Source organism: Neophocaena asiaeorientalis, unplaced genomic scaffold (genome assembly GCF_003031525.2).
Source record: "Neophocaena asiaeorientalis asiaeorientalis breed wild unplaced genomic scaffold, Neophocaena_asiaeorientalis_V1.1 scaffold185, whole genome shotgun sequence".
In the NCBI taxonomy this organism is placed as follows: domain Eukaryota; kingdom Metazoa; phylum Chordata; class Mammalia; order Artiodactyla; family Phocoenidae; genus Neophocaena; species Neophocaena asiaeorientalis.
The window spans coordinates 589364-607176 of NW_020171809.1; the positions used below are offsets into that span (position 1 = coordinate 589364).

General features: G+C 58.9%; 1 protein-coding gene across 1 annotated transcript in view; it reads right to left on the minus strand.

Moving 5' to 3' along the window:
* The window catches only part of SNED1 (sushi, nidogen and EGF like domains 1), an 86844-nt gene that overhangs the window by 19719 nt on the left and 49312 nt on the right, over positions 1-17813 (minus strand). The window contains exons 12-24 of the mRNA XM_024760412.1: positions 17270-17386; positions 15929-16045; positions 15603-15719; positions 15236-15349; positions 14808-14981; positions 8765-8878; positions 8062-8175; positions 7568-7681; positions 6446-6559; positions 5780-6076; positions 4091-4274; positions 2177-2289; positions 913-1307 (exon numbers count right to left, since the gene is read on the minus strand). Of these exons, the coding sequence (XP_024616180.1) occupies positions 913-1307; positions 2177-2289; positions 4091-4274; positions 5780-6076; positions 6446-6559; positions 7568-7681; positions 8062-8175; positions 8765-8878; positions 14808-14981; positions 15236-15349; positions 15603-15719; positions 15929-16045; positions 17270-17386 (2084 nt within the window). The remainder of the gene's footprint in view (positions 1-912; positions 1308-2176; positions 2290-4090; positions 4275-5779; positions 6077-6445; positions 6560-7567; positions 7682-8061; positions 8176-8764; positions 8879-14807; positions 14982-15235; positions 15350-15602; positions 15720-15928; positions 16046-17269; positions 17387-17813) is intronic.

Here is a 17813-nt window from a genome sequence, read left to right on the forward strand (position 1 = left end):
GGAGCTGCGGATGCGGCCTGGGAGTGCTCCAGGTGCCGGTCCCCGCCCCCCACCCTGGCCCAGGCTCTCCGCCTGCAGGTGGGGCCGGGCCTTGGACCCCGTCCAGACTCACCTCATCTGAGGCCCACACCCTGCACACCCCGAGAGAGAGGGCATGGCTCCTCCGTGGGTCCTTGTCACCTAACCGTGGCCTTCAGCAGTCTCCACCCCCAGGGCTGGGTACCCGCCTCACCTGCGAGACCCCCCGCCCCCCACCGGCTCACAGAGGGGCCCCGACCTGCCCTGTCTGCCTGGCGGGCGCGCCTGGGGCTGAGCTGGGTCTGAATGTCACAGGGCAAGTGCGCCCCATGCCCTGAGGTCAGGTCGGTGGGTTGGGAGAGGAGGGAGCCCGGGCCGCCGCCCACCTCCCCGCAGCACCATCCAGACCGGCCGTCCTCCTGTGAGCTGTGACGTGTAAGTGGGGTCGGGTAGGACCCCCGCGGGACCCAGCGGGCCTCCTGTGCTCCTGGGAGCAGACCCGTGTCCTCACCGTGGCCTTGAGCCTCCGCGTTCCTCAGCTGCCCCCACCCTCCGTCGCCCACTCTGCCCTTCCTTCAATTGCCTCTCCCAGCCCACCCCTTGCTGAGGCTGTCCTGCCCCTCCTTCCCATGCTGCGGTCCGGCAGCGCCTCACGGCTCAGGCCTGGCTGCCAGGCTGCCACCCAGGGCCGCCTCCACGCTGCCACTGCCCACTCTCGGCGCTTGTTTTCAGGGCGATGCCCTGTATTTACCGCTCAGCCATCTGGGGTCCACTCGGGCGGACGGCACAAGGTGAGCGGTGAGATGCCTAGTCTTCTGACCTGTCAGCTCACTGACCCAGCAGCAGCCGCCCAGGAACTCCTCCCCCGATTTTCATGCATGCAATTCTGTGTCAACACAGCCCTGTTCTTGGCTGCCTGTCTGTCCCTGGGACGGTGTGGCCTGGGCCGGAGGAAGGTCCTGAGGTACGGCGGGAGAGCTGTCTCCCGGACAAGGTGCCGCACTTACAGGTGATGATGTACAGGTGAGCGGGCTCGCTGTGTAGCTGGTCGCCCCCGGCGCTCTGCACGGCCGTCACTGACAGCTGGTACCGCCGTCCAGGCCGCAGGTCCCGCACTGTGTAGGACACCAGCCTCCCGTTGGGGACGTAGCGGCTCTTGCTGCTCTGGCTGGTGGTCACGTTGATGACGTAGGCCTCCAGTGAGGTGCCCGGAGTGGGGGCATCCCAGACTACGTGGGCGGAGGTGGCCGTGACTCGGGCGGCGGTCAGGTTGGCTGGCGGCAGAGGCCCTAGGCGAGCACGGAGCAGGGGAGGGAAGTGAACGGGGGTTGACGGGGTCTTCTGCCCAGGACACGGTTTAAAGATCTGACACGGATTGCTGAAGCTTCATTTGAAGCCAGCTTGGGTGGTTACAGACCACGTCGTGGTCCTAAAGGGTGGCGTGGAGGGGCGTTTGCAGCTGCTCAGGGCCTGCAGCAGCTCCCCCTCCTGCCCCAAGAGGCACCCCCAGAATGCCACCCTCTGGCCCCCGGTGAGGCCCCCTGCCTGGTCAGTCCATCAGGGTGCCCTCCCAGTGGCACTTTCCATCCCTCGAGCCTGGCCATGCACGCCTTCTCCTGGGATGTAGATAGGGGAGGGGGCTAGACAGGCAGAGGGTGGGCCAGGGCCCCAGCACTGAGGGTCAGAGCAAGGACTTGAGCCTGTGCTGTCCAACTGCACCACCGGGCGAGGCCCTGCTCACCAAGCCCGGCCCTGCTCACCAAGCCCCTGCCCCTTTCCCCACCCCTGTCCACTGTGCCCCCTGTGCCCGGACAGCCCACGTGTTGGGGAGGGAGGGGCAGTGAGGGCCGGGTGTCCTCCCCGTGACAGCGTGGCGCTCACTCTGGGGCAACCTGCTGCCTGTCCCTCCTGTCCTTGCTTGGTGACCCGGGTCCCACAGGAGCCCGGCAGCGTGCGAGCAGCCATGCGGAGGGCTGCCTAGGAAGGTCGTCCCCCGCAGGAGGGCCACCCAGCCCCCTGCAGCCGCCATCCCGGGCGCCTCTGGGCACGCCTGGTACACGTGGCCAGGGCCAGGTTTCTGGTGCTGCGGCCACTTTGGAGAGGACTGAGGGCTCGGGGGGAGCCCCCGTGCGAGCCGAGCCCTTGCCATCCTACTTACGGGTCCACACGTGCAGCGGCGCCGAGGCCAGGCTCTCGGTGGGGTGCTCCTGCCCCCCAGGCCCGCTGAGGGCAGTCACCCAGATGGTGTATCTCCTTCCTGGAAGCAGGGCCCTGTGGGGAGGGGAGGCCAGGGAGAGAGGAACGGGACGGCTGTGCCGCCAGACTGAGGCTCGTCCGCGCGGGTGTGACGGGGGCCAGGGTCGTCCCAGTGCTGGTGGCCAGGCAGCCTCCATGAAGGCCAGATCTGTGGCCTGAGACCTGAGTGCTCCGGGGGTAGGAAGCTACTCCCTGGTCTGTCTGTCTAGTATTGGAGTGGCTGGGAAGGTCACAGGCCTGCCGGGGTGGCTGGTGTTAAGACAGGAGAGGCTGGAATAGGGCAATTGGAGGAAAAGGGTTAACAGGCCCCCGCCCGCCCGCGAGGCTGGCCCTCGGCTGGGCGCGCAGGGAGGGTCCCCAGCCCCCTCGTGGAGCAGACGGCCTCGCTGCCCCTAGACGTTTGTGCCCAGTGAGGCTCCTGCGGAGTGCCGCTTCCTCCTGGGAGTCTGGAACCTTCACCAGGCACAGGTGCCCGCGACCACTCCCAGGAAAAGCCCCAGGCGCTGCGTCTCCGACGGGCTCCCCGGGGAGACAGCACCTCACAGTCTCGTCACGGCTGGTGGTGCGGAGCTAAGCGTGTCATGTGAGGGGAGGGGGCTCTGGAAGCTCACGCCTGGTCCCCGACTTGTCCCTGCGCCCCTTCCTTTTATTGATATTCTTTGTATCCTTTCTCTGTCCTGAATCCAGCTGTGAGCACGGCCTCTGCTGAGTCCTGGGGGCCCCCTAGTGAACGTGGTCTTGGGGACCCTGACGTAGCCACAAAATGCCCACCTTGGGCTCCATTTGTGTTTCTGTCCTGCCACTCTTGGGAAGTGGGCAGGATGTAAATCAAGGAGAGTCACAGCAATACTTAAAAGACAAAGAAAGTGGAGTGTCGTCTCCAGCACTGACAGCCGTCTGCTTAGACAGAAAGGACAGACATGCACAGAAAAAGTGGTTGTGAGAAGTCTGCAAACCAGAAACGTACCAAAATGTGGGTGGTTCAGAGGATGTGGCGGACAGAGCGCCCCGCCTGGCCTGGCTTCACCTTCCAGAGCCCCTCCCCCTGGCCGTGGCCTGTGGCTGCTCTGGGCTGGACGCTGCGGGGCTGTTCCCGCTGAGCCCACCCAGACTGCTGCGCAGGAATTTGGTGGCTACGTCCTGGAGTGGAGCCGACTTTACTCCCCAGCCTGGGGACCCCTGCCCGGGAGGCTGCCAGCACTCTTCCTTCCTCACCCTTGCCCTCCAGCACTGCCTGCCCTCCTGGCCAGGGGCTGGAAACCTCTCTGGTTGACGAGCAGCCCCCAGGGGTCCCTGAGCCGGGGCGCCTAGGCCGTGGGGTCTGAGGCTTCCCTGCAGGGTTGCTAAAGGGTTTATTTCAGTCACCGGCCATTCTGAATGACTGATGCTCATCTGAATTTTATTTTTATAGTTTTGTTTGTATGTAATTTGTAATAATTAAGCCTAAGAAGTTTATATGCCTAGTTTAAGGCTCGAACATATTACTGAACAAGATAAAAATGTCAGGCGACCCAGGGGTGCCACGGTTTCTCCCTCTCAGAGGCATCTGCGCGACTCAGGCTGGAAGAACTCTGGGCTGGCCTCTGGGTGGCCAGTGTCTCACTGGCCTCCGTGCAGGAGGTCTGTCCTCAGGTTTTTAGAGTGTCTCTGCTTTTGGGGGCACTTTGAAACACCTGTCTGGTGGCCCCATGAGGAGGCGAGGCAGGAGTAAGACCCAGGACCGACCAAGCGCCCCTGCTGCCCCAGGGGCTGGGCAGGTGGGGAGCACAGGGTGGAGGCTGGGAGCCGGGGTGGGGCAAGGCCACCGCGCTCTTACCTGAATGTGAACTTGTCCACACCCTTGTCCACGTCGGTGGACTCGTCCTCCTGGGCCTTGGGGTGGCGGATGGACACGCGGACGCTGCTGACGGTGGCGTGGCGGATCCTGTGCAGAGCCCATCGCACCGAGATGGCGCTGGCAGTCACGTTGGTGACCTCAAGGCCCTCGACGGGGCGGGGTCCTGGGGACAATGGGGGCACAGCCGTGTGGCACCTCCTCACCCCTGGGTAGGGTGGGGCCGGGACAGGAGAGGAGGCTCGGGAAGGGCACTGGGAGGGGGTCACGGAGAGGTGGCCTCACGGTGAGCCATCCAGCCTGGGCTAGCTGAACATGTCCCCCCGCCCAGTACGGAGTCGGGGTGGGTGGACACGCCCCAGGCCCCTGCCTTGGGGGGTCTTCACAGGTGCTGCTGTGGACACTGCTCTGGGCGGTCTTGGCCCCTTCAGACTGCCAGGGGCGAGGTGGGCCCTTCCTGACCCTCTGGCTGGCTGTCTTGGTGGCACTGACAGCGACTACCTGCACTGTCTGGGTGGTCCAGGGGCCTGATGGGGGAGAAGCAAGGAAGGGTCCTTGGCGACCTCAGGGAAGGGGCCGAACCCTAGCCAAGGGAGCTGAGAGGGGCGCCCGAAGCTCCTGGGGTGCAGCGCCCCATTCCGCGCGCAGCGGTACCCCTCCCACCCTGTCTTCCTTCCAGAGGCCCTTCCCCGGCAGACCCCACCTTGAGCAGCGCAAAAGCACTTCTTCCTGAAGCCAGGCTGCGGGTGGCCTACTCCTCCCCCAGGCCCCTGAGGGCTCGCTCCTCTGCCACGTGCCCGGGCCCGCCCTGTTGGCCCGGTGTGTCCTTGGCACCGCTCGCTGGCCTCCCCCAGGACGTGCTGTCCTGAGTCCTCGTCTCGCCCTGCACTGGCCCTCAATGTCCTCGGTGTCAGCGTCTGCTCGGGCCGGCAGCTGATGCCAGGATGCCTGCCTCCCTCCTCCCGGGGCACCTGAGAAGGTGCTCCCCCGCCCGTCCTCCGAGGGTCTGCACCCAGCCGCCTGCCTGTGTCCACCTGCCCCGGGCCTCACTCGGAGCCCGTCAGCCCCCCCCACGGGGCTCTCGACACGCCCAGTGGTCACATCACTTCCCAGTTCTCGCTCCACCCTCCAGCCTCCAGCCGCCCCTTCCCCAGTCTCTTGACCCCCTGGGCCAGCCCCCACCATCCCACCATCATGGGTGTGTTCTGGGATTCTCCCCCGTCCCCTGTTGATCCCAGGAGCAGACAAGCCAGCTGGGGGACCCAAGCCTCTCTGGACGCCCTTACACACAATTTCCATTCAGGGCAGCTCCCCCAGAGGGCCCTCCCTGCGGTCCCATGCTGCCCCTTCTCTTGACCTGCAGCAAGGAGGCTCCATCCTCACCCCCGGGATACCTGGCCGCCTCCCCTCGGCCCCGCCCCAGTGTGGGCTGGCACATCAGCCCAGGACCTTCTCAGGGGGCCCCCGCTGCACTTCCCCAGTCTCGCTCCCTAACCCCCATCGCCGTCTCTGTCCCGCAGCTGTTCCTCTCCTCTGTGAGAAGGTTCCCTCTCTGCCCTGCCTGGCAGCGCTGGTGCCAGTGTCGGGGATCGGCTGGCTGGCCCCCAGCCGGCTCCGGGGCGTGCGGCCCGTGGGGCCCTTGGGGGGGCGGGCAGGTCCGCAGACACTCACGCGTGCGGGTGAGAAGCACCACGGGCCTGCTGATGTCGTTCTTGTTGTTGGCATTGCGCTTGACCGAGAAGACGGAGATGTTGTAAGCCCTGCCGGCCGCCAGGGCCCGGAGCTGGTGCGAGGAGCGGCCCCGGTCCACGAAGTCCGTGCGGCGGTAGGAGCCGTCGGAAGAGGCGTAGGTGACCGCGTAGCCGTCGAGCATCTGCCGGGCGGCTGGGCCTTCGGGTGGGTGCCAGGAGATGGAGACCCCGCTCTCCTCCACTCGCTCCACCTTGAGGGCCGTTGGTGGGAAGAGCTCTTCAGGGTTTCAGTCAAGAACAAGGGAAGGGGGGTGGTCAGCTGTCAGCCGTGGAAGCCCCGGCCCCCAGGCAGGTGTCTGGCCCATTGGGTCTCGGGCCTGGCTACCCCGGGGCGCAGGTGGGCCACTGCTGGTGGGAGCCCGCCTTGGGCTCCTGGAGGGTCTCCCGTGTGCGCGCATGCGTGACTGCGCTGATGCCGCCCGTCCGCCTGTTTGTTCCTCCCGGCTTCCCGGGCAGAGCCTGGGAGAGCAGCCGCCTGGACACTCGGCCCTGGGGCCGTTTGGCCCTTTGGCCCGTCCCACGGGGTGTCTGCAGCCCTGGGGAGGAGGGGAGTCGGCCCCCGACGTCGGCACCCTGGCCGCCTCACCTTTGGCACAGTCCTTGCCCGTGTAGCCCGCTTTACAGGTGCAGCTGTGGGACCCGTTGCTGGCCAGGCAGTAGCCGCGGCCCCCACAGGGGCTGGAGAAGCAGGGGTCGCTCACTGCGAGGGGGGGGGCAGCCGTGAGTGCGTGCACGTCGCCAGGCCCCCTCCAGCTGGGCCTTGGTCCTGACCCAGGGCCGTTCCTGCGCTGATGTAGTTGTGGGGTGGAGGTGGGTGGTGTCACGGCCGCACTTTGGGGAGGTGGATACGGGGGGTGCGGGCACTCTCGTAGGGGGAGGGCAGGGCTTGCCGGGGCCCCGTGGAGAGGCCAGGCAGGGAAGGCCTCTGACTCTGAACCAGGCCATGCTGCCCCGGCCCGAGCCAAGGTGCTCTGGCAGGTGGTGACTTGGCGCGACCACTCCCGGGGGGCAGCAGGCAGCTGAGAGCACTGGCCCCTCCCTGGCCTCCCTCTGCACTGGGGTTGGGGTGCGGGTGTGGCCCCAAGCTCACAGGCCAGAGCCTGCAGTGCCCTCCGCCACCCCAGGCCTGTGCAGTGGGGCTCTCTGGCCACAGGCGGTCGCACTGTGGCGCTGGAGCCCAGAAGCCCATCCACACTATACTAGGTCTGAGTGGTGCCGGCCACGCCCAGCTTAGGGGTTGGGGACACTCGAACAGCCCAGGTCGGGCCACGCCCCCCCCCCACCCCCGGGGATAGGCCTGTTTTGGGAGGGGACACACATCAGCAAGTTGAGAGAAGTACTGCCCAGACAGTCCCAGAGACGGGAAAGTGCTCCAAAGGAGAAAAATGGTGCTGGGGAGACGGGTGATAGGGTGGGGGCCCCTGCAGGTCTGTGGTCAGGGAAGCCCTCGTCCAGGAGGGACATTCCAGCCGGGACCTGGTCCCCAAGGAGCCCCTGCTCAGGCTGATCAGGGAGCGTATCCCGATGTGAGCAACCGTGAGTTCCTGGCCCCCTGGGCGGCCCTGAGCTTGGCCGGTGCAGCGACAGCAGGGCCTGTGGCTGGACATGGAGCTGCGGGCGACGTGAGATCGCCAGGGAGGGTAAGTACAGGAGGCAGGGGCGGGCAGAGGAAAGGACCCCGGAGGAGGGAAGGGCGGCTGGGCCCCACCTGTCTCGCAGTGGTAGCCGAAGAAGCCCTCTGGGCAGACACACAGGTAGGCCCCGCCACCGTTCTCACACCGGCCTCCGTGCTGGCAGGGCCTGGAGTCGCAGGCGTCCACCTCTGGAGAACACCCAGAGAGTCGGCCAGGGCGGCAGGGGGGTGTCTGGGGGAGGGAGGAGAGGACAGCGGGAAGAAGGGAAGGGGAGGCAGGAGGGAGGCCGGGCGAGGGCGCAGGGTTGCGGGGCAAGCCCGTCGGGCGGAAGGGGCTGGCGACGGGCCCCTCCCCTTGGCGGGCACCCGGCCCTCCCCTCCTCCTCCCCCCTGGGGTCCCTCCCCCAGGGGTCCTGTCCAGCAGGGCCACGGGGACTGCCCCCATCCCCCTGCTCTCTGAGCGGCCCAGGGTCTACGTTTGTTGACAAGAGGTTTTCCCGGGGTGTCAGGGGCCTAGCGAGTGTGGTTGAGGACCTGGCGCATGGGGATCCCCCAAGCGCAGCCCCTACCTGTCTCGCAGTGGACTCCAACGAAGCCTGGGGGGCACTGGCAGACAAAGGCCCCCGGGAGGTCCCTGCAGGAGCCTCCGTTTCTGCAGGGTTGCGTCAGGCACTCGTCTGTCTCTGCAGAGACGGGACATGTGACGGCATGACCCCACGCCCCCGGGGTCTCCTGTGCACCGAGACTTCAGCCTCGCCGCCGCCCTCCACTCTGCCCACAGAGCCTGCCCCCAGGCCGCTCCGGCCTTCACCGCCCAGGCTTCGCAGGGGGCCCGACTGGACATCCTGGGCCTGCCCCGCCATGCCGGGGCGGTGTCTCTGTCTCGGGGCTCAGAGGACCCCATAGGCATGCGGGGAGCAGGGCTTGCTCAGCGGTGCACCCGGCAGGCCTCCCCTCCCTCCTCTGGCGCAGAGCACTGGGGTGTGACCTGCCCCCCTGCCCCCAGGCCAGAGGCTGCGGGAGGCTAGCTTTTCTCAGCTGAGCTCTCAGTCCCCCTGGGGAGGCAGAAGCAGAGATATTTATAAACTGCTGTCCTTCTGGACATCAGAGCTGGCAGGGACCTGAGAGAGCAGGCAGTGCCCAACCAGAGACCAGCCCAGGGAGAGGGGCAGCTGGAGCAAGGTGACCACGGCCAGGGGACGCCAGTGCCCCAGGCCCACGGCTGGGGTGCCGGAGCTGCCGGCCCGCAGCGAGGGCCGGGACCTGTCTTACCCAGCTCGCAGCGGGCTCCTTCATGCCCTGGGCTGCAGACACACAGGTACCCAGCGACGCGGTCCTGGCAGGAGCCCCCATGCAGGCACGGCTGGGATCGGCACTCGTCAATTTCTGGGAGAGGAGAGCCCGGGCGCCAGGTGCCAGGAGAGACCCCAAGAATAAAGCAGTGTTGCTGTTGTTAGAGGGGGTGACTCGAAGCCAGATTAAGATGGCCACAGGTCAGCTCTGGTGTGAGGGTCTGGACAGAGGTCTACGGCCTCCCCCAGGTGCTTGGAGAGGCCAGAATCTGGGCAGGGCTGCCTCGGAGCAAGGGACACTGTGGACCTGGGCACTCGGGCCGGGCCGGCGTCTGGGAAGTGCCTGGGGCTGCCCTCGATGGCCCTCGGGGGACAGGCCCAATCTTGCCAATTCACTAGATAACAATCACGTATGGAACCAATATATTTGGGGGTGAGTCCTTCATTTTAAAATACCGCAGGCTTTTTAAACATCTCGAGTTGTGCTCCTGAATTAAAAGTGTTCAATTTAGAAGAGTTTACTTTTAATGCTTAACGTGTAAATAAGTAAATAAATGGTAAGGACATAATGACACCTGGGGGCCGGCACCCAACCTGGAGCTAGAACGCTGGCCGGCTCATCTGGTCACGTGCAATTCCCAACTCCTTGTGACCCGAATTTCTGTGCTTATCTCTTTGGTGCCTCCTTAAATTAGTTTAAATTTTACGAGTACCTTAGACAATATGTGGTTTTGATTTTGCTATTTATGAACTTTAGTAATAGGACATTGTGGTATATGCACTCTTTTCTCACTCAACATTAGTGTCTCCACGTTGTTGCGGGTTGCCATTTTTACTGCTGTATAATATTCCTCAGTGTGACTATACCATACTTTATCCTTTCTTGTTTAGTAGGAATTTGGGTTGGATTTAGACTTCTTGCTATTGCAAAAAAAAAAAAAAAGCTGTGTCTTTCACATCTCCTGGTGTAGATGTGAGTTTTCCCTAGACTTATATCTAGAAGTAGAACTGCTAGGACACAGTTTATATGATGGTCAACTTGACAGGCAAATTACTAAGTTGTCTTCAGAGTGCTTCTACCAATCTACACTTCCTCCAGCAGTTCATAAGAAGTCCTGTTGCTCTACATCCTCACCAATCTTTGGGCTTTTTAGACTCCTGAGGTTTTGCCAACTGAAAGTATCTCAGTGTACTTTTTTTATGCGGTACCCGGGCCTCTCATTGTTGTGGCCTCTCCCGTCGCAGAGCACAGGCTCTGGACGCGCAGGCTCAGTGGCCATGGCTCACGGGCCCAGCTGCTCCGCGGCATGTGGGATCTTCCCGGACCGGGGCACGAACCCGCGTCCCCTGCATCGGCAGGCGGACTCTCAACCACTGCGCCACCAGGGAAGGGCCTCTCAGTGTACTTTTGATTTGCATTTTGCTGATCACTAATGAAGAGAATGTTTCTTTTCATTGGCTTTATGTACCTCCTCTTCCACGAAATGCCTACTTATGTGTTTTACCTATTTTCCTATTGGGTTGATTTTATACATATATGTTATATATATAATATATAAATATATATATATAATATATATAATCTTCTCCCAGTTTGTAGCTTATATTTGATTTTCTTAAGGCCAATGAATTTAAATTCCTAAATTTTAGCTAGTCTAGTTGTCCATTTTTTCCTTTTATAGTTAGTGCTTTCTGTGGCTTAAGGAATCCTTCCCTACCCCAAGGCCAAAAAGATATTTACCTACATTTTCTATACAAAATCATATACTTAAAAAAAACCCCATTTAAGTCCTTAATCCATCTGGAATTAATTGTTGTGTATGGTGAGAAGTGGGGACACAGTGTAATATTTTCCCGAGTACATAACCATTTTATTCCAGTTGTCATGAAGATTTTCTCATATGCTCTCTTTCAGAAGTTTATAGTTTTATCTTTTACATTTATGTCTATAATTCATTTCACACATATAAAAATTATCATTTTTGATGCTATTGTACATAATATTGTTTCACTTCATTTTCCAAGTCTTCACAGCTAGAATATGAAAATATAATTGGTTCTGTGTTTTGACCCTGTATCCTGTGATCTAGCTGAATTCACTTATTAGTTCTATAGCTTCTTTTGTAGGATCCCTTAGAATTTTCTATGTGCACGATTGTGTCATCTTTACTCCTTCCTGCCCAATAGACATGCTTTTCCCCCTTTTCTTGTCTATGGCACTGTCTAGGACCTCCAAGACAACGTTGGAAGGAACTGGTGAAAGGGACACCTTTGCCTTATTACTGACTATAGCAGGAAGTCTTTCACCATTAAGTATTTTGTTCGCTGTTGACTTTTTCATGGATGCCCTTTATCAGGTTGAAGAACTTTTTTTCTACTCAGTTTATTTAGAGTTTTTAAAATAATAGTTGAATTTTGTCAAATGATTTTTCTGCATCTATTGAGATGATCATATGGTTTCCTCCTTTATCTCCTAATATGGTGAATTACATTTATTGATTTTCAAATGTTAAGCCAACCTGTGCTCTTGAGATGGATCCCTCTTGGTCAGGTTGTGTTATCCTTTGGATGCAGTACTGGGTTTGATTTTAGTAGTATTTTATTAGGATTTTTGTGCTTTGCTCATGAGGAATATTAGTCTGTAATTTCATTTGTGTAATGTCTCTGGTTTTGGTATAAAGGCAATACTGGTCTCATAAAATGAGTTGAGAAGTGTTCCTTCCTCCTACATTTTCTGAAAGAGCTCCGTATATAGTATTATTCCTTTCTTAAATGTTTGCTAGAACTCGGTGAGGCAGTCTGGTCTTGCCATTTTCTTTGCAGGAGAGTTTTAAATTACAACTTAATTTTATTTCATAGCTATGGGGCTATTCACATTTTCTATTTATTCTTGTGTCAGTTGTGGTTATTTGTGTCTTTCAAGGTAGTATTCATCATTTTCTCTAAGTTGTGAGATATATTGGCTTAAAGTTGCTCACAATATCTCCCTGTCCTTTAAATGCTGGTACGATCTTTACTGATGTCTCCTCTTTCATTCTGATATTGCTAATTTTTCTTTTCTTTGTTTTCCTTGATGAGTCTAGCTAGAGGTTTAATTATTTTTATTGACCTTTACAAGGAATCAGCTTTTGGTTTCATTGGTTTTCTCTGCACATGTCTTTTTATAATTATATTTTATAATTGTTTGTTATTGATAAATAAAAATGCGATGAATTTTGTTATAATACCTATATCTACTAAACATGTTACCTTTCCTATCACTTTTAGAAGTTTTCCTGTAAAGACAACAATATCAGCTGCAAATACTGACATTTTTACTTCCTCCTTTAGCATTTTCATGACTTTAATTTCTTTTTCTTACTTTATTGCATGGCCTAGTACTCCCAGTGTAATACTGATTAGACTTGGTGATAATGGGCATCCTTGTCTTGTTCTGAATTTTAAGGGGAACGTTTGTCTACTTAGGATACTGTGTATTCTGGGTTTGAGGAGAGGTATAGTAAAACTGCCTCGGAAGCTAACTTCCTTCCTCCTGTTGGCAGCTCAGCACGTCTGTGTCAGTTCAACAGAAGAACATCTTTTGAATTCCAGGTCCTCCCCTGTATAACAAGGGTCAGGAACACACCGTTCCACAGCTCTCTTGATGTAGTCTGTGCCCCTTCTTCTGTAAATATATGGAGTGTAACTGTTGTGCTTCAGGTGGTGTGTCCAGCCTACCTGTGCCTGGCCTAAGCACACCTCTCTGTGGGGTAATGAACACGTGGGGGCTATGGGGGCTCTGCTATTTCTCTCTTCTGAGTTTTCCTTCCAATAAGATTCTGTATTATTTTACACCACATGGTACTAGAAGGGTGTGTGTATCATGTTATTTTTATCTGGATGAGGAAGTACTTTTTTATTCCTTGTTTGGTAAGAATTTGTTTCATGAATAGGTATGAATTCTATCAAATGATTATTATGCATTCTTTGAGATTCTTACATGATTTTTCTCCTTCAGTTGGTTTACTGTAGATTTTTCTAATATCGGACTATTTTCGCAATAACCCAACTTGATAATGGTGTATATAGTCTTTACAGACTGTCGAATTTCTGCATCTGTTTAATGGACCCCTAATTTTACTTTCCCCAGCTGTCCGTATCTAGTGTTGGTTTAAGGTTACCCCGGCTCACAGAGTGGGTTGGCTCATACTCTTTTCTACTCCCTGGAAGAGCCTGTATCACGCTGCAACAATCTGTTTCTCGGCAGTTTGGTGGAATTTACCCATAGCATTGTTTGGGCCTGGTGTTCCCTTGTGAGAAAACTTCTTCGCATCCTCAGCTCTCCGATAGGTTAAAAGGTATGATCTTATGGGTTCTCCGGTGTTTCCTTGATGTTATGGTGAGACTGATGGTATTTTCTAACTGTCTACATCCTAACTGAATGGATCGCCTCAGTATGTTAAAAATACCGTTTTATCATCTCACTGCTGATGTCCGCTGTTGAGAAGCCCGGTGCCAATCGGATTCTTCTTCCTTTTCTCTCTCTGGATGTTTTAAAGATTCTTTTTTTCTGTTTTTCTCTGATTTTCTTAACTTTTATTATAATGTGTCTAATGTCTCCCTTTTCTCCTGTTTGATGTCCTGCAGGCCCTTTGAGCCTCTGGTCATTCACCAGTAATTCTGGGAATTACTCCACAGCTGCTCCAACGTTTCCTCCTCATTCTTGGATTCCTGTCACCTCAACGTCAGCACTCCTACCCTCCTCAGTGCCTGCGTTTTCTTTTATGAGTGTTGCCCTGCTTCTCTCTCGTACAGCCCTGCACGCCGATCTGTCCACTCATTAACTTAAGTCTTCGTCTGTATCCATTTGTAAGTTGTGTGTTACTTCAACTATTATAGTTTTTCAATCTTCTTATTTCTGCTTTCTTTTAAAAGATTATATATTGATCCGTTTCTTTTATGGCCAGTGCCATGTTTCCTTTTGTATGTTTGTCATGCTTATTTTATATTCTTATTTATCTTCTATACTTCTACCCCCAATAGTATATGTTGTCTGGACTTTACTGTTGTTTCGGAGGTGGCCGTACTTGTTGGGTGTCTTGATATCTTGGCTTATGAGTGCACGTTCCCTGGTGGTACCCACTCCTCATCTGATGGCATGTTGAGGAGAAGTGGCACTGGGCCAGGGGTGGCCTCCTAGACAGTAACCACCAGCCCTGGGGGGCTTGGAAGGACAGGAGTGAAGGAAGATGCTTGAGGCCAGGTGGTCTCCACCTGTTTTCTGGAACTCTTCGCCTGATAGGGCCGCCCAGGTCCGACTGGGCCTTGCAGGGCATTTGGGAGATAGAAATGTGTTATGTGCCCCTCCCATCTCTGGGTGCTGTCACTGTCCCTAAGCTACTTTGTTTAAAAACCTTTCTTTCATGAAAAATGTGTTACCATCGCACAGATTTTCTGATGAACAGAGTCTGGGATGCTTTGAATTAATGCCACATGCCTGCGGTGGTGTCCGCGGCGCCCCTGTCTCCAGGGGCGTGGGTCGGGGGGCCTCTCCTGCAGGCCGTGCACCCTAGCGCACTGTAGGGCCCTGGAGGCAACGCTGTCTAGAGCAACAGCCCTCAAAGCGCTATGGGGGCTCGTGGGCACCTTGTTCAAACGCAGGGTCTGATTCCACAGGTCTGGGTGGGGCTGGGAGCGGGAGATGAGTCCTGAACCCTGATCTGCCTCTTCAGGGCTCTGCCTTTGGGCTACCTCTCGGCCTCGGCGGCTTCCTCTGCAGAGTGGGCGTGTGGGTGCTGGACCCCATGCTCTGGGATGCTCTGAGGACAGGGAAGCCCTTAGACAAGGGTACAGAGTGGAGCTGGCACTGGTCATCACCACCATCACCACAGGGTTTTGGCCTCACTTTGCACAGAGGATACCAAAGGGAGGAGGCGCAGGCCAGGGTCAGAACTGCAGCCCCTGTGCTCTTCCACTCGGCCCGGGGGGGAGGAGGGCTTGGCCCTGTGCACCCACCCACCCACCCCAGAGGGCCCCCAGGTCACCGTGGCACTGGGGAGGCTCACTCCAGACGCCCTGCGGCTGGCAGACGCGGATGTGGTTGGAGGTGCTCGGGCTGTAGCCTCGGTCACACGAGTAGAGGGCCACCGAGCCCAGCCGGGTGCCGTTGAAGCGCAGGGTGGCGTGTGTCACCTCCTCGGGCGGGCCGCAGTCCACCTCTGCAAGGACACAGCAGCCCTGTCCTGCCCCGTGGGGTGCCTGCCGGCCCCTCCTGCTGCTCTGCCCTTGGCTCCGCGGGGCTGCACGGCCCGGGGCCCTCGCTCCCCACACAGCCCATCCCGGGGTGAAAGCGCTGTGCCTTCCAGAATGGGCTTCTCAGAGGTCTCCTTTCCTTCTTTCCCATCCCTCCCCTTGGCCCCCTGCTGGGCCCTGCTCTGCCCTTCAAGGAGCGGAGGACCCCCGGCCCTCTCACCTGCCTGGCACCGGCGTCCGGTGTAGCCTGCTTGACAGTGGCAGGAGAAGTCTGTCCCCAGGGCCTCGCAGGTACCCCCATTCATGCACGGGCTCCGGAAGCAGGGAGAGGGGGCTGCAAGGGTGCACAGAGGATACCAAAGGGAGGAGGCGCAGGCCAGGGTCAGAACTGCAGCCCCTGTGCTCTCCCACTCGGCCCGGGGCGGGAGGCCCACCACCGAGTCCTCCCCAAAGGCCTCGGGGCTGCAGGAGAGCGTCCCGTCTCTCGCCCCAGCTCCGCCTCCCACGCCTCCGTGGTCGGGCCATCCCTGCCCACCGGACCTGTCTTCTTGTCTGCGCCCTGGCCCGCTGGCCTCCGCCCCCCTTACCTATCTCGCAGTGCCGTCCCGAGAAGCCTGGGGGACAGTCACACTTGTATTTGCCGATGTAGTGGAAACAGGTGCCGCCGTTGTGACAGGGGCCAGAGGCGCATGAGTCTGGCTTCCCTGGAAGCAGGAGGCACCCATCGGGCGGGGTCGGGGGTCATGCGCCCACCACCCCTGCCCCTTCCCTGATCCCTCGACATCCCAGAGCTGGGGCCTTGGCGGGGATGCTCCTGACAAGCAGACGCACGGTGGCAGGGTCGGGGGTCCTGGGTCGGGGCCTGGCTCCTCCCCACTCTCTACAGGCTGATCCCCACTGGCTGGGGCCGCACCGATCTCGCAGTGCCTTCCGGTGAAGCGGTAGGGGCAGTCGCAGCGGTACTCGCCGCCCGCTTCCTTGCACGTGCCGCCGTTCCTGCAGGGCCCCGAGCTGCACAGGCGCGGCCGGGCTGGAGGAGGGACAGACAGAGACAGAGAGGCGGGTAAAGCAGGGCCAGCTTCCCGGCCCCGCAGTGCCCATGACGCCCCGCGCGAGCCTTCTTCGTCCTCAGGCACCGCTGGGCCCCATGCGCCCCTGCCTGCCTCTCGGCGGAGCCCGAGGCCCAGCTGCAGCCGGGGCCGGGCCAGCCACGTGTAGCCCCTCAGCCTCGGGGGCCCTCTGCCCGCCCGCCTGCCCTCTCTTCCCTGCCTCAGGCTCCGCTGGAGAGCCAGGAGAGCTGGGCCCGCGGCACGGCCAGTGCTGCGTCCGCCTTCCTGCCCGGTGGGGAGCTGGCATCCACGGACCGGGCTGGGAGCCCTGCTGTGTCTCCGTTCTGATTTTCCTGTTTCTGTACCTTTACTGGGGGCACCTCCTTGGACTCGCGGGGCCCCGGCCGCCCGCCCGGGCTGGAGGAGCCGCACCTTCACAGCCCAGCCAGGAGTTCAGGAACCCCCAGCACCCTGTGGGGCCTCCCAGGCTGCCAGCCCAAGTTCCGGCCACCCCACCCCGTGTCCCTCCGTGTCCGCTCTCCGGGATGCCTTTGCCGAGGGTGACGGACCTCAGTGGTACTTGCAGAGGACGAGGCCTACTCTCCGGAAAGCCCTCCTCCTGCTACAGGGGTGGGGAGGCTGCAGGGGCTCCGTGGTCAGAGTGCCGGGGAGCTGCCCTCAGGGCCACTGTGGGAGCGGCAGAGGCTTGCAGGGAAAGGTCCAGGCTTCAGCTCTCTGGACGAGTGAGGGCAGTGGGAAGGCTGCAGGACTGGATGTGGGCCGGGTGCCGAGCCCAGGAGAACAGGCCGGGCAACACGGGGTCAGGGGGCCGGCACCCTGGGCTCTGACCAAGGGGACGCCTGGGTCACTGAAAAGAGTTCTGAGCGTTGCTTCAAACGGCGTGGAAGAGACGGCCCTGGGTGGGTGCTGACGAGCACAGTGACGCCTGCTGTGTGTTTACAGAAGGGCACTCACGTTCTTAACTGGCTGAATGTTGTAAAATGTTGACACTCTCCAACTGCACTCAATTTAACAAAGTCCTAATGAATTTTTAAAAATCAGTGATTCTAAAATCCACTTGGACAAACACTGAGCAGGAAGGAAGCCCGCCGTGAGGAAAGCGCTGTGATGAGCGAGAGGTGCAGGGGCAGCTGGGGTGGCGGCCCCGCCAGCCCCCCGCCCCCTCGAGTGCCGCCGCGCCCCACCTTTCTCGCAGTGCCGGCCGTGGAAGCCCCGCGGGCACTCGCACGTGTAGGAGTCATCGTGGGCATCACAGGAGCCTCCGTTGAAGCAGGGGTCTGAGTCGCAGGGGGACGGCAGCGCTGCGGGGACAGAGGGCGATCACCCTGAGGTCCTGGCTGGAACCAAGGCCAAGGTCTTGATTCTTCACGCTGGGCTCTAAGGTCCGCCCTGGAATTCCTTGCATTTCTGACTCTTCCAGAGTTCATCCTCACTCTTACGTGAGCTGGGACTGAGCTGTGGTCCACGAGGGTCTTGGTATCGTCACCACCAGCACCACCGTCACGTGGAGTCACTCCCTACCTAAGTCACTGGTCATCCGTGCGCTAACAGACACGCGGGGCGAACCTGTTTCTCCGCAGGTGCTCGTCAGGTGCTCGTTAACGTTCCAGCACCTAAGCCCGGGGCTCAGGCAGGTGCGGCGTGGCACGTGCGCACGGCCAGGCCGTCCACCCCCAGGTCCCCTCGAGGGCCCCCTCCTGCTGCGCCCACCGCCCTCTCACCCCCCCC